We start from the raw sequence: 23,076 nt of genomic DNA, 5'->3' as shown, positions 1-23,076 counted from the left end.
CTCCTCCTCCTCTTCTTCTCACTGACTAGATCAGGGGTAGTCAAACTGCGGCCCTCCAGATGCCCATGGACTACAATTCCCAGGAGCCCCCTGCCAGCATTCGCTGGCAGGGGGCTCCTGGGAATTGTAGTCCATGGGCATCTGGAGGGCCGCAGTTTGACTACCCCTGGACTAGATGGCCCAGGCTAGCCTAAACTCGTCAGATCTTGGAAGCTACAAAAGGTGGTCTCTGGTTAATATTTAGACGAGAGAGCACCAAGGAAGTCAGATTGCTATGCGATGCTCAGGGGCAAAGGTGGGTATGAGCTATACTTTCTCTCGGGCTGTTGGCCTCAGCCATTCTGACAGTGCTTCGTTTACCTCGGTTGTTTGAGTCATAGAATCATAGAGTTGGAAGGGACCTCCTGGGTCATCTAGTCCAACCCCCTGCACTATGCAGGACACTCCCAACCCTCTCGCTCATCCACTGTCACCTGCCACCCCCTTGAGCCTTCACAGAATCAGCCTCTCCGTCAGATGTCTATCCAGCCTCTGTTTAAAAATTCCCTTCCGAGGAAGCCTTAGAGAATGCGCTGATCCTGTGTTCTGTGCAAAACAGCTCGGTGTGCATTGTTTAATGCCTGTTTGTGAACAGACAGAATGGTAGAGAATGCTTGAGCTGAGGACTGCTATTTCACGACTACAGGAATGCGCCATCTCATGCACCTCCTGAATGTATTAGGTAGTGAAGTTGGTGTTTCTCGTCTCACCTGGAGGCTGGCATCCCTACCCTGAACAACAGGAAACTATACAGAACATGCCCGATGGACTCTCTGCAGCCGGTTTTCCATAGAAATGACCTCTGTACAAAGCCCCACTTTGGATCAGGATGGTTCATGTGGCTTTTTCTGTCCCTAATGATTTCACTACTTGACTACTCTGTCCCTTGTGCTATTATTAGCCTCGGAAGGAAACAAATGCCTCTCTTTTACTCCCAATACAAACAGGGTGATCCTTAGCTAAAGTTACACCCAACTCATCTAAGCTTGGCTTAGAAGAGTGTACTTAGGACTACCCTGCAATAAGGGGGCTAAATTGCTGTGGAGATTGAATGATTAAAATCCCTCCTTGCATGTCAAGGAGTCCGGATCTAAAGTCTGCGGATCTCCAGGTTTGGCATACACGAGGAACAGACTTTATAAAAATATATCCGACGTTTATTAGAACAAAAACCTGCAAAAGGTATTTTAAAGCTGACCGGAGCCTAGCACTGGGGAACGGGCAGTGGTGAGGGTGGGAGTGATGGTGGCTGAGCTTAAAAGTAAAGATTCAAGATAGCTATTTCCATAAAGTGAAAACTCAACGCCGGGGGTGGCCATCATGACCAACTAAGATGGCTGCCAAGCAGAGAGACTGGATCTGACCTTGCCTCATTGTCTCCCCCTACAGGTTACACAGGGCAGTACTGCGAGGTGAACCCAGATGACTGCATCCAACATCAGTGCCACAATGGGGGGACCTGTGAGGATGGCGTGGGATCCTATTCCTGCCACTGCCCTCCAGGGTGGACAGGTAAAGAACTAGTTTGTTCATATATATATATACTTTCTTGATCTCATCAGATCTTAGAAGTTAAGCAGGGTTGGTTCTTGGAAGGGAGACAACCAAGGAAGACTCTGAAGAGGCCACTAATAGTAAATAATAATAATAATGATAATGATGATGATGATGATGATGATGATGATAAACAACTACCTCTGGTTTTCTTGAATACACCTTACTTATAGCAGCTGTGACTTCATAGCAAAAGCCCCTTGATAAAAATCACTCCTTTACTGGCTCATCAGATAAAAATTTAAGAAAAGCCCTGATGAGCCCACTGGTCCATCTAGTCCAGCATCCTGCCAACCTGTTCCTCTGGAGGGCCAACAACAGGACACGAAGGCCAAGTCCTTTCCCTGGTGTCGCCTCCCTCCTCTGGGTTTCAAAGGCTTAGTGCCTCTGAATGCGGAGGTTCCCCTTAGTCACTGTGGCTAGTAGCTACGGATAGATTTATCCTCCATGAATCTATCTAATCCCCTTTTATAAGAACATGAGAAGAACCGTGCTGGATCAGGCCAGTGGTCCATCTAGTCCAGCATCCTGCCTCACACGCTGGCCAAACAATGCCTCTGGAAGGCCAACAATAGGACACAAAGGCCAAGGCCCACTAAAGCAGGGGTAGTCAACCTGTGGCCCTCCAGAGGTTAATGGACTACAATTCCCATGAGCCCCTGCCAGTGTTTGCTGGCAGGGGCTCCTGGGAATTGTAGTCCATGAACCTCTGGAGGACCACAGGTTGACTACCCCTGCACTAAAGGACTGTAGAGTTTTGACCCCTCCTTTCCCCCTTCCAGTGTAATGTTGGGGTTAAGAGCAGCAGACCCTAACCTGGAGAGCTAGGTTTGATTCCCCGCTCCTCCTCCACATAAAGCCTTGGGCCAGTCTTAGTTCTCTTTCGCAGCCCCACCTACTTTCACAAGGTGCCTGTTGTGGGAAGAAGGAGGAAACAGTGAGACGCTTTGAGTCTCCTTAAGGCACAGAAAAGAAGCAGCAGAAGAAGTTTTTATACCTCGCTGTTCTCCGCTTTTCACCAACCAAAGGAGTCTCAAAGAGGCTTACAGTCCCCTTTCCCCACAATAGATACCCTGTGACATAGGTTAGGCTGAGAGAGCTCTGAGAGAAACTGCTCTGTGAGAACAAGACTGTGACTAGCCCAAGATCACCCAGCTGGCTGCATGTGGTGGAATCAAACTCAGCTCGCCAGATTAGACACCGTTGCTGTATTTTATTTACTTGTAATTTCTTTCTTGTATTTTCTTTACCTGTATTTTATTTACTTATTTAGATTTCTATACCGCCCGTTTCTTTGCAGCTCTGGCTCTCCAAGCATAAGAGCCAACCTTTCTTCTTTTCCCCTCCAGGCTGGGATTGCTCCAGTGACGTTGACGAGTGCCACTTGCAGTCGTGTCAGAATGGGGGGACCTGCCACAACACACCGGGGGGCTTCCACTGTATTTGCAGCAATGGCTGGGCTGGTGAGACCTGCAGCGACAACGTGGACGACTGCCTCTTGGCCACCTGCTATCCTGGGTCCACCTGCGTCGACCGCGTGGGATCCTTCTTGTGCAAATGCCCTCCCGGGCGCACAGGTAGGAGGTGCAGCCGTCTTCGTGGGTGGGTTGTAGGCTTGCAAACTGCCCAGGGTGAAAGAGTCCCTTGAGATGCCTAGATTTTTTTTAAAAAACCTGTTGGTTTTATGTAAATTATGTCTTGACAATTTTCAATATTTCATATACGGTCCCTCACCCTGAGCAATTGGAATTGTTATGAACATGCTGCAACATGACGGAACCCGAACAGTTCCGCAGGGCCTGCAAAAGGGAGCTCCTCCGCCAGGCATTTGGTTGAGGTCGACCATTACTTCCAATTGGCCCCCTAGCCCCCTCCCCACACACTACGACTGCTACGAATCCATCCAACATACTGGGTCTCAGTAAGAGTTGAGCTGAGGTCCCTTTTAGTTCCACCATTCCTTAATGTTGTTATTGTTATTATGTTAATATTGTTGTTATTCATCTTGTTCTAGAAATGATGTCACCTGTATTGTTTTCTTGTTCCGTGTAAACTGCCCTGAGCCTTCGAAGTAGGGCCGTATATAAAATCAATCAATCAATCAATCAATCAATCAATCAATCAATCAATAGCACTGCGAATCTGCCAATGAATGAGAGGCAGTGGGCTGGGGCTACCGTATAGAGGCCTGTCATGCTGTTGTTGTTGTCGTTGTTAGGTGCGAAGTCATGTCCGACCCATCGCGACCCCATGGACAACGATCCTCCAGGCCTTCCTGTCCTCTACCATTCCCCGGAGTCCATTTAAGTTTGCACCGACTGCTTCAGTGACTCCATCCAGCCACCTCATTCTCTGTCGTCCCCTTCTTCTTTTGCCCTCGATCGCTCCCAGCATTAGGCTCTTCTCCAGGGAGTCCTTCCTTCTCATGAGGTGGCCAAAGTATTTGAGTTTCATCTTCAGGATCTGGCCTTCTAAGGAGCAGTCAGGGCTGGGCCTAGTCTGCATACAATAGATAATGCACTTTCAATGTGCTTTCGCGGCTGGATTTTCCTGTGCGGAACAGGAAAATCTACTTCTAAAGTGCATTGAAAGTGCATTATCTCTTGTGTGCAGACTAGGCCCAGATCTCCTCTAGGACTGACCGGTTTGTTCGCCTTGCAGTCCAAGGGACTCGCAAGAGTCTTCTCAGCTTATATCATTTCTTGGCAGAGTTGTAGCACCATCGCAGAATGTTTATAAACATTCCAACTGCAGGAGGTGGGGGTGGGTGGGTCAGAGAGCGTCAGGCAATAGAATATGGGAGAATTCCATGCTTTCCCATGCGGTTAAAGGCTGTTCTGCTAACCACCCACATCTTCTCCTATAGGCCTTCTTTGCCACCTGCACGATGCCTGTCTCAGCAGCCCATGCCACCCTGATGCCCACTGTGACACTGACCTCCGGACTGGCCACGCCACCTGCGTATGCCAGCAAGGTTATACTGGACCCGCATGCTATCAGGACATCGATGAGTGCCAGATGGGTAAGATGGTGGCAGAGAATGGTGGCAGCCCACCATCCGCATGGTTATATCCAATCACAAGCAAATCATGCACACCCCATCTGAATAAGACGTGCGTAGAGTTTCTCCATCTACGTGCAGAAATTTCTTAGGGTTGATTCACAAAAAGCACAGCCAGATGTTTCCTGGAATAAACCCACAGAGAGGCCATGAAGGAAACAGCCCTCCCCTATGGCTTGTCCTCTGCCCATCCCCCTCAGAGTTCTATGTAGCTGTCAATAACTGGTCAGAGGCTTGGGCTACATGAATTCCCAGAGATGCAGCAACTTCTCCTGCTTCTAAGCATGGTGGAATAGTTACAGTGTTGGACGAAGATCTGGAAGTCCCGGGTTCGAAGCCTTGCTTTGCCGTGGAAGTTTGCTAGGGGACCGGTGGCCAACCATATATTCTCAGACTAATGTACCCCACAGAGTTGTTGTGAGGATAAAATGGAAAAGGAGAGAATCTTGTAAGCCACCTCAGGTCTCCATTGGGGAGAAAAGCAGGGTATAAATGAAGTAAACATATACGTTGAGCCCAATTAGAAAGAGGTTGGTCAGAAAAAGGGATTGGGTGGGATGCTGTAGGCATCCTTTTCTGTAGATGGGGGCTTTTGGGTTGGCAGGAGCCTGTAGTTGGTTCATTCATTCATTCATTCATTCATTCATTCACTCACTCACTCACTCACTCACTCACTCACTCACCCACCCACCCACCCATCCATCCATCCATCCATCCATCCATCCATCCATCCATCCATCCATCTATTCATTCATCCATCCATCCATCCATCCATCCATCCATCCATCCATCCATCCATCCATCCATCCATCCATTAATTCACACATCCACCATCCATCCATCAATTAATCCATCATTCATTCATTTATCCATCCATCAATTCATCCATCCGTTCATTCCTTTATCCATCCATTAATTCACTCACTCACCCACCCATCCATCCATCTATTCATTCATTCATTCATCCATTAATTCACACATCCACTATCCATCCATCAATTCATCCATCATTCATTCATTTATCCATCCATCAATTCACTCACTCACCCACCCATTCATCCATCATTCCATTCATTCATTCATTCATTCATTCATTTATCCATCCATCCATCCATCCATCCATCCATCCATCCATCCATCCATCCATGCATTCATTCACTCATCCATCCATCCATCCATCCATCCATCCATCATTCTTGTAAGGATGTGCTCCCTCATGCATACCTGCTGCTGTTCCAGGAGCAAACCCATGTGAACACGGAGGGAGCTGCCACAACACGCCCGGCTCCTTTGCCTGTCACTGCCTCAATGGCTACACGGGCTCCCGCTGCGAATCAGACCTCAACGAATGCCTCAGCCAGCCGTGCCAGAACGGAGCCTCCTGCCTGGACCTGCTGGACCAGTTCCAGTGTCTCTGCCCCTTGGGTAAGGAGCCCTGTGCCCTTTGGAACACCTGTGGGAGGTGGTCAGCGATTTAGCGCACCAGGCATCTTATCCTGCAGGTACAATGATGGAGAAGATCCCCCTGAAAAAAGAACAACTGGAAGCCTTCGATCCCGCTTGGAGCTATATTATCTATCTGTTGAATATTTAGGGTTAAGGGGTGGGAATATCCTACATCCTACACTGCTGCTGTTACTACGTCACTTCCGGGGACAACACAGCAGTCGGTAGCTCTAGGAATCCCAGAAACTCTGTTGTCACCTAGAAGTGGCATACTGGTACAGTGGATGATGTTGTGTGTGTGTGTGTTTCCCCCCCCCCCCCCGCTTAAAAAAAAAAACTGGCATATATTGCTCTCCTTATCTTACCCCGACACCAATCCTTTGAGATAAGATAAGTTCAGAACATGATGGCAGAGTGGGGGCTTGAACCCACCTCTACTAAATTTTAGTCTTAACAGTTACATACTTGGGACAAAGATTCCAGTAGCTACCCATGTTGGTCTGAAGTAGCACAACACAAATCGAGTCCAATAGCACCTTTAAGGCCTTGAATAGATCTGGTTGGTCTTAAAGGTGCTATCGGACGCATTTCTTGTCGCCATAACTTGGAACAAAGTTTTGAGTCCAGCGGTACCTTTAAGACCAACAAAGTTTAATTCTGGGCATCAGCTTTCGTGGGAATGCACGAAATTGCTGCAGACCAACTCGGCTGCCCCCCTGAGGATATACTTGGGTCTGGTTTTCTCCGATCTAAAGCAATCTCAGCTTCTAATGTTATTGAAGGGGGGAGTCTGCCAGATTTTCCCCTCTCCACTCAGTTCAAGACTGATTTTGTGAGCTTATGTCACATCCCTGGAGCTACAGCGGAAGAGAAGAGAGGCTTGCATGCCACTCTGAGATCCTTGGAGGAATGGCTAGATGAAAAATGCACTAAATAAATAAACCCACTCCCGTCTTAGCCCGTTTCCTGAGGCTGAGAAAGCCCCCCCGCGGAACCAGCAATAAATTGGTTTAGCCTCTGGGACGCAGCCGTGTTTTCTGATTCCCCCCACACCGGAGATTCGGGGCTCGTTGACCTTGAACGTTTTTCCTTCCTCGGATAGGTTTTGAGGGGCCTCAGTGCCAGCTGGAGGTGGACGGCTGCACAAGCTCTCCCTGCAGAAACGGGGGCCGGTGTCAGAATTCTGCGGGGGTCTTCCGTTGCCTCTGCCCCCAAGGTGAGCAGTCGGGTTGCAGGGGTGTGTCCAGAACCAGGATTTGGGGGGGGGACCCCTCAACGAGTTCCTTAGAGCAAGGGTAGTCAACCTGTGGTCCTCCAGATGTCCATGGACTACAATTCCCATGAGCCCCTGCCAGCGAATGCTGGCAGGGGCTCATGGGAATTGTAGTCCATGGACATCTGGAGGACCACAGGTTGACTACCCCTGCCTCAGAGGAAACAGAAACCAATCTGTGTGCTTCAGGAGGACCCCCTGAATTCACCCCGCTTTCTTCTCTCTTTTCCCACTAATGGAAAATGTTGACTTGTCCGTGAAGGATTCCATGTCCAGGGACTGGACATCCTGTTTCCTGCCCATCCTCTGGAATTGTGGGTTGGCGATTGTGGACGGATGAAACAGCAGCAGGACACGCAAGGGTGTCCCTGCCGGAGGCTAATGACAGTGTCAAGGTTTCCCCTTCTGCAGGTTTCGAGGGATCCCAGTGCGAAAGAGACACAGACCGATGCCACAGCGCCCCCTGTGGGTACGGAAGCTGCGTCAACACGCCCGGCTCCTTTACGTGCCTTTGCTCCCCGGGCTACACGGGACCCCACTGCATGGAGATGGATGACCCCTGCCTCCACTGGCGGTGCCTCAACGGGGGCAGTTGTCAAGGGACTGAATCTGGGTAAGCGAGGGTGTCAGGGGTGGAAGGGGCTATTTCCTTAGCCTCACTTCCAAGGGCTCGGTACGAACCAGGGCAGAGTCTGCACTTACTTTCTTTATTCCATTGAATAAAGAATCTGTTGAATTCAGATCGCTTTTAACTCGGGTCTTCTTCTCCCCACCCCATTGAAACAGGAAAGTCTTCTGCAAGTGGTTAAGGTAGTTCAGAAGCGGAGGGGGGAGCCGAGCCTCTTTCTTTCTTTTCTTGAAGGGTGGGGGGAGAGGAGCCAGGCAGGGAGCCTCTTTCTTTTCTTGGAGGGGGGGGGGAGAAGATCGAAAAAGGCAGAGGAGGGAGGCAAAATCCAGGACCGACAGAAATTGAGAGAAATTAGGGGCTTCTCCTTTAAGGCAAGCATGTCACATGACCAGGTGTAGCCTATCAGAGGTTCTCTACCACGGAGCTTTCTTTCCCAAATGGACATTGAGGATTAAAAGCACTCTGAGATATCGCACAATAAAGGTAGGGTCACTCCGGATCAATCCTTCTTGCTGCAGAAGGAAAATTTAAATCGCCCAAAATTCAAACGGAAATCGCATTCTGTGTAGAGGGCAGGGATTGAATCGATCTGGGGTTGGAATAAAAGCTCCGTGCCGTTTACACCCCGGTCTCAGAAGGATTCGCTTTCATGCAGACACTGGGATTTCTGCAAATGTGACCCTAAAAAAGAAAAAAGACTTCCTTTTTTTGGAGTGAAATTAACTAGACCAGAAATATGCTGACCAGGGCTGATTCTGCACTTAACTTTGTTTTTTTCCGTTGTCGATTCTGTTGAATTCAGATCGATTTGACCCCGGGTCTTCCTCCCCCCCCAAATGATCCCCCACTCTTCCTCCACATGTAGCCAGCTGGGTGACCTTGGGCTAATCTCAGTTCTCTTGGAGCTCTCTCAGCCTCACCTCCCTCACAGGGTGTCTGTTGTGGGGAGAGGAAAGGGAAGGCGACTGTAAGCCACTTTGAGACTCCTTCAGGTAGAGAAAAGCGGCATATAAGAACCAACTCTTCTTCTTCGGTTATATCAGTTCTCTCTCAGCCTCACCTCCCTCACAGGGGGTCTGTTGTGGGGAGAGGAAAGGGAAGGCGACTGTAAGCCGCTTTGAGACTCCTTCGGGTAGAGAAAAGCGGCATATAAGATGCTTCACCAGACAAGCATGATGCTAAATTTATGGTGTGCAGAAAATCGGGACACAAAAAACAGTTCATCATCTTTGTCCTTGTCTTCTTCCTCTCCAACCCCCCTATTCCTCTTGCACAACAGGCCGAGCTGCACTTGCCTGGTGGGTTGGACTGGCCAGGACTGTGGCGTGGAGGTCGATCCCTGTGATCCCAGCCCCTGCCACCAGGGGGCCACTTGTCAGAGCCACGGAGGCACCTCCCACTGCATCTGCCCCAGCGGCTACGTAGGTAACACGCCCCTGAATGCCAAATGCCAGCCCTCCCGTGCGCTTCTCCAGGTTTCGTTCTACCATGTTTTGTCAAGGCCTCACAACCCCTGTCGCGCCCTGCCTCCCACCCTCCCACACAGTTCCCTTCTCCACCCTTCAGGCGCCACGTGTGAAGAGGACGTGGACGAATGTGGTTCGAGTCCCTGCCTCAATTCCGGATCGTGCCTCAATAGACCGGGAAGCTTCCACTGTGTCTGCCCCGAAGGATACACAGGCCCGAAATGTCATCTGACCCTTGACCTTTGCTCTCCCAGTGAGTATACAGGAGCAGCCCATGCAAACCCTCGAGAACTCCCTCGGTATTTTGGCAAGTTGCTGAAAACACATGAGATTACACTTTGGAATATGCAAAAGCAAAGAGTGACCCTGTAATTGCACTTTCAGTTCAATCTAATTTCCTCCCCCTGCCGAATCTACACTTGGATTGAAATTTTCAGGAAACTATCTCATGCTGGCTGCAGTGTGGCCCTCCATCTATGTCACTTTAATGGTAGCAGGAAAGAAAACCACTGTTCTGATTAAGTCCCAATTAAGCAGTATCCAATGCCTTGATTAATGCCTCTTCAACAATGTCAAGATTTAAGATGGCGGCCCCATATGTGCTTTTGGGAAGTAAGCCACATTAAACATGATGGCGGCGACTTACGGCAACCTTGTAAGGCTGATGTCCCCAACATGGTGCCTCTGGGCACCATATATCCACCAACTCTTTTCCTGGCAAATAATTTTAAGAAGTGGGTAAGGCTCAGCAGGGTTTCTGACTGGCCACTGAAGATCTGATTTACTACACAGGTAACATTTTTGGGAGCAGTTGCCACCGTGGTCTTGGTTTTATTTTCTCCCGCTCTTCCCTCTCAGAACATATTTTAAAATTACTCTTCTTGTCTTCTTAAAATCACTCTTCATTTGAGCTTCCCCCTTGTGTGTGTATGACTCCGCCTCTTTTGGCAGCCATTTTGTGGCACCCTCCACCCTGTCTCAGTAATCTGAAGGTTACCCTGGGGCCCAAAAAATCTGGGGACCCCCATGGTAGGGTTTTCAAGGTCATCCTGGTCAAGCCGGCTTTATTCCAAGAGAACCAAGTTTGAGTCCAGTGAAACCTCTGAGACCAACAAAGTTTAAGGTTGGGTATAAGCTTTCGGGGGGCATGCACATACCCAGAATTAAATTATGTCGGTCTTTAAGGTTCCCCTGGTTCTGTTGCTTCGGACCAACAAGGCTCCCCACCGGGATCTTTATTCCAACATGAAGGACGGGAGATGGGCAGCTTTTTGGGCAGCATGGCTTCTGTTATCTTTAACCCCTTCCTGACAGTCTGAAAAGTAATGAGTGAAGGTATTTCCGTATCAGTGGAAAGACTCTGAGATGGAAATCCTCCTCACTGCCGTTCAGTGAAAAAGAAAGCTGCTGAGAGCTCTTGTTCTGTTCTCCCCGTCCGTTTCTTCCCACCTGTTGCTACAGGTCCCTGTCAAAACGGAGGCCAGTGCATCCTGAAGGCTTCTGCCCCCTTTTGTCTCTGCCCTCCTGGCTGGGGAGGCTCTCGTTGCCAGCAGAAGGCCGCCCTGCAGGGAGAGCTTTGCCCAGATCCGTCCGGAGGGAACGATTGTCAGGTGCGTTTGGGAGGTGCAGCTGGTTTGGTTTTCTGCCTTGATCCCATCCTCTTGCGATTAGGGCTGCCGATTGGCCAAAACAACAACAACAACACACCATTCAGGTTTGCTTCTATACCTGGAACAATGGCTTGATCTAGGAGAAGTATCACCAGCAGGTGTCACTTTACGCAAGATGAAGTCAACATCCCCCAGTTCAGCCTGTGTCCAAGAAGCTCTTGTTAAAAGGGTACAGCTACGCCAGCCAGTTGAATCATTTTCAGCCCTAGTCCCTCTGCACACCTAGAGACTGTAAAATTTCTCAGTCTTCCTATCCTTGGTTGTTGTGAGTTTTCCAGGCTGTGTGGTCAGGGTCTGGTAGCTTTAGTCCCTGACATTTTGCCTGTAACTGAGGCTGGCATCTTCAGAGGCAGGACACAGCAAGTTGGAAATCTCTCCATGCCAAAATGTGGAGGGGCAGACACCCAGAAATGGGAAAAATTCTTCATAGGGGACTAGCTAATGAACTCTATCTAGACACACGAAAATCACTTCGTAATGGACTTGCTAATGAACTCCACTCAGACACAGAAAAAGAGTTTCCCAGTTCCAGCAACTCCCGGTGTAAAACAGGCAATAAATCAAAAGAGAGCTTTATTGAAGGGATTTAAAAAAAAAGGTTTCAGAAACAAGGCGTATAGCTCAGTGGCAGTAAAATGCACAGAGAGGACAAGGAAGCTAACAAGATACCTTTTACTGGAGTCCTGACACAGCGCAGAAGGTTCTGGAAGCAAAGAGTCCCTTCTTTTTAAAAAAAGGCGGGGAACAATCCGTCATCAGGAATAGATGGAGTCCAGATAGCCTGATTTTTCTCCCTTTCAGTGCCTGCCTGGGAAGAAGTGCTCCAATGAAAGAGCTTGTACTGAGACACTGAACGGACCCCACTGCCTCTGCCCCCCAGGAACCAAAGGTACGTAGGGGGAAGGGTGTTACAGGGTGGCCAATCTGTGGCTCTCCAGATGTCCACGGACTACAATTCCCATGAGCCCCTGCTCATCCCATCCTACTTCTAGGTCCGAACTGTGACGTGGACCTGTGTTCCCTCCCGGCCGTCCACTGCTATCACGGGGGGACCTGCGTGGCTCGTCCGGAAGGCGTCTCTTGCCTCTGCCCTCCCGGGTACGTTGGCGACCAGTGCGAAGGGGTGGTGGACCCTTGCTTCTCCCAGCCGTGCCACCCATCCGGGGCCCACAGCTGCCAATCTCATGCCCACGGCTTCCAGTGCTTATGCCTGCCGGGGTATACAGGTAAGACACAGGTGGCGGGGGGTGGGGGAGAGGTGCATGCTTTATTATGGAAGTCACTTAAGAAGGACTCAAGAAAGCAAGTCCAGGGGCAGTGTTTAATTCTGGGCACTGGCTTTTGTGAGCAGGCACACATTTTCGGACAACTTCCTTAACATAGAGAGAGAGAGGTGGTTATAAGATCGGGTCCCTCCCTTCCTTGACACAGAGAGAGAGAGTTTGGGTTTAAACTACAACGATATAGGCTAGATATCAGGGGGGGAAATTTTCACAGTCAGAGCAGTTCAGCAGTGGAATAGGCTGCCTAAGGAGGTGGTGAGCTCCCCCTCACTGGCAGTCTTCAAGCAAAGGTTGGAGTCACACTTTTCTTGGATGCTTTAGGATGCTGAGGGCTGATCCTGCGTTGAGCAGGGGGTTGGACTAGATGGCCTGTATGGCCCCTTCCAACTCTAGGATTCTGTGATTCTATGAGAGGTAGTTATAAGATCGGGTCCCCCTGGCCAACATTGCCTAGAGACATTAAAACTGCGAACAGAAGAGTTGAGGTGCTGGGGGGCTGAGTAGGGTATAAATTGTTGCCGCCATCAACGGGATTAGTTGTGTCAATTATATGAACATACTGTTTTTTTTTAATGTTTTTCTGCTTTTTATGCAAACCGCAACGAGCAGGCCGGGCCGAGAGTGGCAGTCTATAAGTTTAATAAATAAATAAACGAAATAAACTGATTAAGGTCCTGTAGGGCCCTGATCTCATTTGGCAGACTCTTCCACTAAGCCCCGGGTGAGACCTCTTTGGAGCCAGGGACCATGAGCAGATTTTAGTCTTAGCGCTTTTTGGGGGAATAACGGAAGAGGCGGTCCCGAAGATATTATGATGGAATGTATGGAGGGGATAAGTGAGCACCTAAGAAAAAGCGTCCGTCCCTCTCACTTTGTCATCCTTCCTCGCCCCCAGGGATCCTGTGTGAGTCGGTGATGGACAGTTGTCAGCCAAACCCGTGCCTCAACGGCGGGAGCTGCCACACGGCGCCCGACAGCCCTCTGGCATTCACCTGCCACTGCCCCCAGGTGAGAACGGAGATAGCCAAATACACCTGGAGGGGGAAGCAGCTGCCCCAGTGGGAGTAAGAACAAGAAATGGATTTCTAAAATAGGTGGCAGGCATTCCAAGCGATTTTATTCGGGTCCAATGATGCAGCGGCTGGGTTACCGTGTCCTGATTTGACTCAGACAGGCAGATAACAGATGGAATCATGGAGTTGGAAGAAGGGGGGAGTCTGCACTTACTTTGTTTATTCCATTGTCAATCCTGTTGAATTCAGATCGCTTTGAACTCGGGTCTTCCTTTTCCCCTCCTCCCCATTGAAACAGGAAAGTCTTCTGCAGGTGGTTAGGGTAGTTCAAAAGGGGGGGGGGGCAAGCCTCTTTCTTTCTTTTCTTGAAGGGGGGGGGAGAGGAGCCAAGCAGGGAGCCTCTTTGTTTTCTTGGAGGGTGGGGGGGGAAGAGGATTGAAAAAGGCAGAGAAGGGAGAAAAAATCCAGGACTGACAGAAGTTGAGAGAAATTAGGGGCTTCTCCTTTAAGGCAAGCTTATCACATGAGCAGGTGTGGCCTATCAGAGGTTCTCTACCACAGAGCTTGCTTTCCCAATCCGGATTTGAAAAACATTGAGGGTTAAAAGAACTCTAAGGTATCGCACAATAAAGGTAGGGTCACTCCGGATCAATCCTTCTTGCTGCAGAAGGAAAATTTAAATCGCCCCAAATCCAAACGGAAATCGCATTCTGTGTAGACGGCAGGGACTGAATCGACCTGGGATTGGAATAAAAGCTCCGTGCCGTTTACACCAAGGTCTCCAGGGACATCGGATCCAACCCCGTGCAGAATGCAGGAAATTCACAACTACCTGCTCACCCACAGTGACCCCAATTCCATGCCTAGATGATGCCCCCCCCCCAAAAAAAACACGAGAATCTCTGGCCACTCAGGCCTGGAGGAAATTCGCCTCCTGACCCTAAGAGCCAAGGCAAAAACACAATCCCATCTTCCCAGCCACTCACCTTCTGCCTAAATTCACAAAATCAGCATTTCTGTCAAACAGCTACCTACTCTCTGCTTAAAAACTTCCAAGGAAGGAAAACCCACCACCTCCCGAGGAAGCCTGTTCCACTGAGGAACCGCTCTACCTGTCAGGAACTTCTTCCGGATGTTTATCCAAAAATTCTATTGAACTAATTTCATCCCATTGGTTCTGGTCTAGCCCTCTGGGATAGATGTTCAGGGGACTAATTCTCCAAGCTTGCAGGCTATGGCATGGGCATGCAGGCACTGTTTCCCCCCTGACCTGAAGCAGCACCAGGGGGTATTATATGCCCCATGCGGGGGCGGGGGCTACTGATGTGTGGAGTAATTGTTAAGAGCAGCAGCTTCTAATCTGGCTCCCCCACATGCAGCCAGCTGGGTGACCTTGGGCTTGACACAGCACTGATAAAGCTGTTCTGACCAGGCAGGAATATCAGGGCTCTCTCAGCCTCCCCTCCCTCACAGGGTGTCTGTTGTGGGGAGAGGAAAGGGAAGGTGAATAAACCACTTTCAGACTCCTTCGGGGAGAGAAAAGTAGGGTACAGAAACCAACTCTTCATCTTCTTCTGACAGAGTTTCAATTCTCTTCACTCAGTCTTGCCTCCTCTGACAGGTGGTGGCCTTCCCGAGTCTCAGGCGGGGAAAGGTCAGTCCCAGCTCTTGATACCTTCTCTCTGAAGAGGCAAAGGACTGAATCAAGGACAAAACAGATTTTTTTAAATGCATAGCAACATGCCAATTTATGAAACATCTCCCCCCCTTCCTTTTCCTTTGCAGCATTTTTAAATTGGTCCGATTTTAGAAATGATTGTATTATCGCAACGTCTGGAGCCACTGGGTAAATCCTACGCTCGACCACTTAAGAAGGCCGTCTGGCCCAAACACGTACAATCAGGGTTGTGTTAGGTCTATATGTGACACAAATTATATGATTTTATTCTGATTTGAAGAGCCTCTTGTGGCGCAGAGTGGTAAAGCAGCTGTCTGAAAGCTCTGCCCATGAGGCTGGGAGTTCGATCCCAGCAGCCGGCTCAAGGTTGACTCAGCCTTCCATCCTTCCGAGGTCGGTAAAATGAGGACCCAGCTTGCTGGGGGGTAAACGGTAACGACTGGGGAAGGCACTGGCAAACCACCCCGTATTGAGTCTGCCATGAAAACGCTGGAGGGCGTCACCCCAAGGGTCAGACATGACTCGGTGCTTGCACAGGGGATACCTTTACCTTTATTCTGATTTGAGGCTATTATAAAAAAACTATTTTTTTAATTCTATTGTAATAATTACATGTATTTTCCTAGATTATTTTAACATGTTTCTTATACAGATATAGCATTACTGGGCTTTTAGATGGAGCTCTTTAGTCTTTTGTTTCTTAATTCACTTTGGGGGTTAAGTTTTCTCTCCCCTTTTCTTTGTTTTTTCTGACAAATAGATGTGAGTCATGAGTGCTCATAGCCTGCCACAATAACTTTTAGCCTTTAAAGTGCTCCTGGATTCTTATTCTTCTTTGCTGATTATTATCTGGGAGATAATAACAGGGCTAGGATGTATGTGCTTTTTAATTCAGAGAAAAGCTAGGTGGAACTTTAGATTGTGCTGTCAACTCAAAAGTAAACCATTGAGGCAAAAAAGGGCCTGTCTTCTTTCCCTCCCTAGGGCTATGACGGAGCCACCTGTGACCTGCACGCTCCTCCGTGTGGGGCCCTCTATTGCCATAACGGAGGGGTCTGCATTTCCCATCCCTCCGGACCCCGATGCCTCTGCTCGGGAGGTTTCTCCGGACTGGACTGCCGTCTGCCTCGGTGCTCTTCTGGATCCTGCCCGGCTCCCAACACTACCGCCGATTGCCAGCAGGTGGCAGGAGACGGGCGTTGCGACTCAGCCTGCAGTTCCCCGGAGACCCACTGGGATGGGGGGGACTGTTCCCTGGGGGTGCTGGACCCCTGGGAAAGCTGCCCCAGGCGGGACCTGTGTGGGGTGGCTTTCCGGGACGGACAGTGCCACCGTCATTGCGATAACGAGGACTGCTTGTTCGACGGCTACGACTGCGCCCAGCCGATGCAGTGCAAGTGAGTTGCCACCCGTGGGGTTCCCCAAGAGGCCCAGAGGAAACTGTCCCGGCTCTTAAGGAGAGGCCTAATATGGGTGGGCGAAGCTTTTCATAGACATAAGAACTTGGGTCATCTTGGGTCAGATCAGTGGCCCATCCAATCCCACACTCTGTGGCACACAGCGGCCCAAACTCAGGTGCCATCAGAAGGACCACCAGCAGGGCCGTACGAACCTAAGAGAAGCCATGTTGGATCAGGCCCATGGCTCGTTCAGTCCAGCACTCTGTGTCACACCGTGGCCAGGTGGCATCAGGAAGTCCACCAGCAGGGCCAGAACCCCAGAAGCCCCGCCACGGTTGCCCCCCAGCAGAGATCCTTGCGTGACTTTTAACCACTAGGCATGTGGGATTCGCTTCAGATAGTCCAAAAGTACCCCAGTCAATGTGGATTCCGACACTTGTTGGAGAAATCCGGTCTGAATCACCCTTCTTCTTAAGTGACCAAATTAGCTTTGGCTGAATCGCCAAACCACAATTCAGGTGCTATTCAACCATGGGGAGAGCAGGCAGTTCAAAGGGGCTCAAATTTTCTTTTTTCTGTGGTATGAGGGGGGGGATCTGAAGTAGAGGTACCAAATTTGCAGCGTAGCTGTGGGGTCTGATTCCATGGGCACCCAAAAGGCGTGCCCCCATCCGCCCTCTATCGTTCCAGTGGCGAGACAACTCCCTCAGCCCCTCCTACTTCACAAGGGGAGAGGAAGGGAAGGCGAATGTAAGCCGCTTTGTGCCTCCTCCTGGTAGGAAAAAGTGGCATATAAGAACCAACTCTTCTTCTTCTTCAGTAATATCAGGGCTTTCTCAGCCTCACCCGCCTCGCAGGGTGTCTGTTGTGGGGAGAGGAAAGGGAAGGCGATCGTAAGACGCCTTGAGACTCCTCAGAGAAAAGAGAAATACAGAAAAGCTTTTCCTGGTTAGGTATCCAAGCTGCCATCGTGCCCTGCAGGCCTTGGCTACATCAATCTCTGCTTACGTACACATCAGAAGAAGAAGAAGAGTTGGTTCTTATATGCCGCTTTTCTCTACCTGAAGGAGGCTCAAAGCGGCTTACAGTCGCCTTCCCTTTCCTCTCCCCACAACAGACACCCTGTGAGGGAGGTGGGGCTGAGAGAGCCCTGATATCACTGCCCGGTCAGAACAGTTTTATCAGTGCCGTGGCGAGCCCAAGGTCACCCAGCTGGCTGCATGTGGGGGAGCGCAGGATCGAACCTGGCATGCCAGATTAGAAGTCCACACTCCTAACCAGTACACCAAACTGGCTCACTTATACATTCCCTCCCGACCTGCCTGGAGAACGTTTCCTGAGGGGCTGACAGGGGTTCCCTCCCTGGGGCCTGCCCTTCATCCCTCTTTGCGCCTGCTCTTCCCCTCAGCCCCCTCTACGAGCGATACTGCCGGGACCACTTCTCCGACGGCTACTGCGATGGCGGCTGCGACACGGCCCTCTGCGGCTGGGATGGCGGGGACTGCTGTTCCGCCTCCACGGAGGGCCCAGCCTTGGGCCTGGTTATCCTGCTGCCCCAGGAAGGGCTGCCCCAGTTCCTGCGTTCCTTGGCTGCCGCTCTGCGCGGGGCCCTACGGCTTCATCAGGACCTTCGGGGCAGAGAGAGGATCTACCCCTATACGGGAAAGGAAGAGCTCGGGAGCAGCAGCAATTGGACCGGGGCTGAGGAGAAGGCCGCCGCAGAGGCCATTGGGTAAGAGAGAGGCCTTTCCTCTGCGCGGACAGCTCAGGTTGGCTGCCCTGCATAACCTTTGCCAGAGGCACCTGTGGACCAAAGGGCTCTTGGCTCGTAGCTTAGAGCAGGGGTAGTCAACCTGTGGTCCTCCAGATGTCCATGGACTACAATTCCCATGAGCCCCTGCCAGCGTTTGCTGGCAGGGGCTCATGGGAATTGTAGTCCATGGACATCTGGAGGACCACTGGTTGACTACCCCTGGCTTAGAGCACACAGTCTTGGCCCTAAGTAGCCTCTTTCAACCTTTTGACCATGGTGGAACCTTTGAAATATTTTTCAGGCTCCGAGGAAACCCAGAAATAGGGACCTGCCCCTTTAGAGAAGTAGGTGCGGAAGAAAGATGCAGGAGGCCGTCAGCCAGTTAATTGATCGATCTTTTTGTGTCGACATTGCGGAGAAAGAGACGAGGCCTGTAGAGCAACAGGGGATATGGGCCTCAGTGATCCCTAGGGAGCTCTCCTGTGAACCCGGGTTTCCCAAAACTCTGGTTGGCAATCCCTGGCCTGTTTCCACACAGGACAACCCTAATATGAATATATGTCTTATCTTTCTCCAGAGTCTTAGATATAGAGGGACAGATAGAGGATGGAGGAGTTCTCTTTTGCCCCGGAGGGACGGACCAGAACCAATGGGATGAAATTAATTCAAAGGAAATTCCGTCTCAACATCCGGGAGAAGTTCCTGACAGTTAGAGCGCTTCCTCAGTGGAACAGGCTTCCTCGGGAGGTGGTGGGTTCTCCATCTTTGGAGATTTTTAAGCAGAGGCTGGAGAGCCATCTGATGGAGAGGCTGATTCTGTGAAGGTTCAAGTGAGTGGCAGGTGACACTGGATGAGGATAGGGTTGTGAGTGTCCTGCACAGTGCAGGGGTTTAGACTAGATGAACCCGGAGGACCCTTCCAACTCCATGATTCTATGATTCTATGAATGCTGCATTTCCCCCAATTAACAGTCCCCCCCCCCAAATTCTCCTTGTTAGGAAAGCCCTCTTGAATATGCCCGTTGTGCAGCTATAGGAAGCACAGAAACACAGACCCAAAAATAAAAGTGGGAACGGAATATTCTAGAGCCTTCCACCCATTGATTTCCGCCTGACCCACGTTGCTCGCGATTCTTCCTCTGACGCCAGTTTTCCCTCTTGGTCTGATTTCTCACAGGCATACCATTTTCCTGGCCGTGGATAGGAACCGGTGCTCAGGGCTGTGCCCCACATCCCCCAGATCTGCACTGAATTTCCTGGGGGCCTTAGCCGCCAAAAGGACCCTTGAATCCCTTGTGCCATACACGGTGGTAGCTGCGTGGGTCGAGTCTGCAAAAAAGGGTAGGTGGGGCCTGGAACGCTGGTGTGATCTGAGAGAAAACCAAGACTGCAGGGCTGGGACCCAAGAAACAGGTCTTGGGGTTGTTTGTAGGGCCTCCGATGGAAAAGGTTGGACCGCTGTCTAGTTCCGTGGTGGCCAAACTGTGGCTTTCCGGATGTCCGTGGCCTACAACTCCCATGAGCCCTTGCCAGCATAGACACCTGGAGAGCCGCAGGTTGGCCACCCATGACGTAGACCTGGGGTAGTCAAATTGCGGCCCTCCAGATGTCCGTGGACTACAATTCCCATGAGCCCCTGCCAGCGAATGCTGGCAGGGGCTCATGGGAATTGTAGTCCATGGACATCTGGAGGGCCGCAGTTTGACTACCCATGATGTAGACCATCATTTCATTTTTGTTCATATCCCGTACAAATCCTATAAGAGGTTTCCAGTTAGCAACAGATAACAGCAGTAGTCTTTTCTCCAATTAAGGAGGTAAATTTGGCCGACTCTTTCCAGTTGAGCTGTTTTGGTCAACCTCTGCTGTTATGCTTTTAGCAGCCACTCAGTTCGCTGCAGACAGAAACATGCCAATCTTCGGGCTGTGAAAAGCATCAAGAATTCTGCAGCTGCAGCTTCTGTTAAAAGCTCGAGGGAATAGCCACGGATAGATACGCTTTTTTTTCCTTGGGAGCTGATAAAATCTGTGCTGAATTGGAAGCTGTTAGAAAAACAAGGGACGTGCGGAAAGTAGCTTAATGTTTACCATTAGTGCCTTAACATTTCTCCGCAAGCCCTAATATTCGGGGCCCTAACATTCAGGTTTTTCTAGAAAGTAGCTTAACATTTAGCATTAGCGCCTTAACATTCCTCCACAAGCCCTAACATTCAGGTTTTTCTAGAGACATGATTTAAAAATTGGAGGAATGGCAATGACAGTTGTAGTATTTACATCTGGAAAAGAAATCAGAAGCATTTTAAATATTGCGAACTTTCCCCCAGCTCTACAAGGGCATCCCGAGAATCACTGAGCCTTCTTTTATTATTCTCCTCCTGCCTCCCAATCACAATCTTGAACCAGCTTAACACCCTAGAGCAGGGGTAGTCAACCTGTGGTCCTCCAGATGTTCATGGACTACAATTCCCACGAGCCCCTGCCAGCGTTTGCTGGCAGGGGCTCATGGGAATTGTGGTCCATGAACATCTGGAGGACCACAGGTTGACTACCCCTGCCCTAGAGAACCCTGGGACGTGTAGACTAGGGTTTCCAACCTCCATTTGGCATCTGGAGATCTTCCGGTATTATAACCAACATCAGTTCTCCTGGAGAAAACGGCTTCGTTGGAGGGTGGACATGACAGCATTATATCATGCAGAGATCCCTCCCCAACCCCTCCCCTTCCCTAGGCTCCAATCCCAAACCCTCCAGGTATTTCCTAACCCAGAGCTGGCAACCCTAATGTCGGCTTCCGTTATTTACGTCACGGACACGGACCGGGACTTGCATTTCACAGTCTCTTCTTCCCATGGCAGATCCTCAGGCCGTGGTTTCCCATTTCCCCGGGCCTCTTGTTTACTGTGCGGTGGCCGGAGTCGTGGCAGTCGTGCTGGGCATCTTTTTGGGGGTGTGGAGGATCCGCCGGCCCCAACGTCGGGAGCAGGGCTTGCTCTGGCTCCCCCCTGGATTTGCTCCGCGGCAGGGCAAGAAACGGCGGTGCCGCAGGGAGCCCGTGGGCGAAGATGCCATCGGACTGAAGTGAGTGGGGGGAAAGACACGAGGGTGGCCTTCCTTACAGCAGGCCCATAGGCAGATGTCATGATGGAAAATGCTGTCAAGACTCATCCAATTTCCTATTGGGAATTTGGGATTTTTGGTTAATATTGCAGAGTTTTGGCCCGTCATAGAAGAGTAATACTGAGTGCAGTAAATAAAGAGGGAGATGACCTCTCCAGAGATTCTAGCATCCTGTGTATCATTGGCAGAATTTAAACATTTCATTCATTCATTCATTCATTCATTCATTCATTCATTCATTGAATGTATAAGCCACCCATCACAAGCCTGTCATTTCAGGGCATTGTACAACACTATGGAAGATACATTGTATTAAAAGCAAAAAAAGATATAAATAATTTGAAATTACCAATCTTAATCTTATATGTCCACTGCAGATGACCTCTCCCGAGATTCTAGCATCCTGTGTAGCGTTGGCAGAATTTAAACATTTCATTCATTCATTCATTCATTCATTCATTCATTCATTCATTGAATGTATAAGCCACCCCTCATGAGCCGGTCATCTCAGGACAGTGTACAACATTGTGGAAGTTACATTGTATTAAAAGCAACAAAAGATATAAATAATTTTAAATTACCGAGTTACTAAATATGCGAAGGAGCAGAGCACAAGGCTGCTTAAAGAATAAAACAGTTTTTTATCGATGAAGAGCAACAACTATGTATAGAAAGAGGAGATGAGAGGCCCACATAACTGTTCTAACTGCTGTCTGCAGTCAGTCTTCTGCTCTGCTGCTGCTCTGGAGGCAAGCAGGGAGGAAGTCTGCTCAAAGGTGCAGGAAGTCTCCCATTGAGCCAATCAGGGCACTGGAGGAGATAATTTGAAAATCATCAGGCTGTTGCTATGCTATGCTAAAAACATACTTCCTCCAACGCCCCCTGCATATTGTACATATATGACTATCTTTTGGGTTTATTTTCTTTTCTCTTTTAATCCCCCTGCTGTTTCAACACAGGCCAAGGAAGTCGGGGACCGAATTTGTAGAGGATTCTGAGGACTTCGATGGGCCACTGAACCTCAAGGATATCAAGGTTTGTGGCTGGCATCAGCATGCCCTTAGGTGGGGCAGTTGCCAAGGCCCTGGACTGGCCGTTGCCCGGTTCGGCCTCCCCATCAGAGATGGCAGGATGCGGCCAGCCAGCCCTGCCCTTTGGCACACAGGCTTCCCGAGGACGACCATGAATCTGGAGCAACCCTTTCTGCCACTTCAGTGCCCAGGCCCAACCACCCCTAGGGCGGCTGGCTGCTGATGCTCACTGGCACCGTGGAAGGAAAGGGGCTGAAAGCGGCCCACGAGTGTTGTGGCTGGCGGCAAACAGGGCCGCAGGGAGGGTGTGGGCAGTGAGGGTTGGGCTGGGGCATCTCACCTGGGTGGCTGGGGAAAACTTAGGCAGGCCTCCCCAGCAGCAGCCCTTGGCACTGCCTCGACCATGGTCACTCACTTCCCCATCCCTGCTGGGAGAAAAACAGACTTGCTGGGTATCACCTCTGCTGTGCCCTCGAGCAGAGTAGGTAGGAAGAAGCTCAGGTCCTCCTGCCCTCTCCTGGAACCAGCGCCCAGAACAGAATCATAGAGTCGGAAAGGACCATCAGGGTCATCTACTCCAACCCCCCACATAATGCAGTAAATTCACAACTACCTGCCTGCCCACAGCGGCCCCAAATCTATGCCCAGATGACTCTCCGCTCCC

At 50.2% G+C, this 23,076-nt stretch overlaps 1 protein-coding gene across 1 annotated transcript in view; it reads left to right on the top strand.

The window, feature by feature from the left end:
* Positions 1–23,076, top strand: part of NOTCH4 (notch receptor 4) — a 35,907-nt gene that overhangs the window by 5,385 nt on the left and 7,446 nt on the right. The window contains exons 5-21 of the mRNA XM_077330798.1: positions 1,429–1,551; positions 2,943–3,170; positions 4,460–4,615; positions 5,894–6,079; positions 7,203–7,316; positions 7,785–7,986; positions 9,281–9,426; positions 9,568–9,720; positions 10,929–11,077; positions 11,939–12,026; positions 12,130–12,363; positions 13,316–13,428; positions 16,096–16,508; positions 17,920–18,243; positions 19,442–19,605; positions 21,120–21,342; positions 22,341–22,416. Coding sequence (XP_077186913.1) covers positions 1,429–1,551; positions 2,943–3,170; positions 4,460–4,615; positions 5,894–6,079; positions 7,203–7,316; positions 7,785–7,986; positions 9,281–9,426; positions 9,568–9,720; positions 10,929–11,077; positions 11,939–12,026; positions 12,130–12,363; positions 13,316–13,428; positions 16,096–16,508; positions 17,920–18,243; positions 19,442–19,605; positions 21,120–21,342; positions 22,341–22,416 — 3,092 coding nt within the window. The remainder of the gene's footprint in view (positions 1–1,428; positions 1,552–2,942; positions 3,171–4,459; positions 4,616–5,893; positions 6,080–7,202; positions 7,317–7,784; positions 7,987–9,280; positions 9,427–9,567; positions 9,721–10,928; positions 11,078–11,938; positions 12,027–12,129; positions 12,364–13,315; positions 13,429–16,095; positions 16,509–17,919; positions 18,244–19,441; positions 19,606–21,119; positions 21,343–22,340; positions 22,417–23,076) is intronic.

This window comes from Paroedura picta, chromosome 3, assembly GCF_049243985.1.
Source record: "Paroedura picta isolate Pp20150507F chromosome 3, Ppicta_v3.0, whole genome shotgun sequence".
NCBI lineage: Eukaryota > Metazoa > Chordata > Lepidosauria > Squamata > Gekkonidae > Paroedura > Paroedura picta.
Note: the sequence above shows the minus strand (reverse complement) of the source record. Positions and strands in the feature narration are given on the sequence as shown.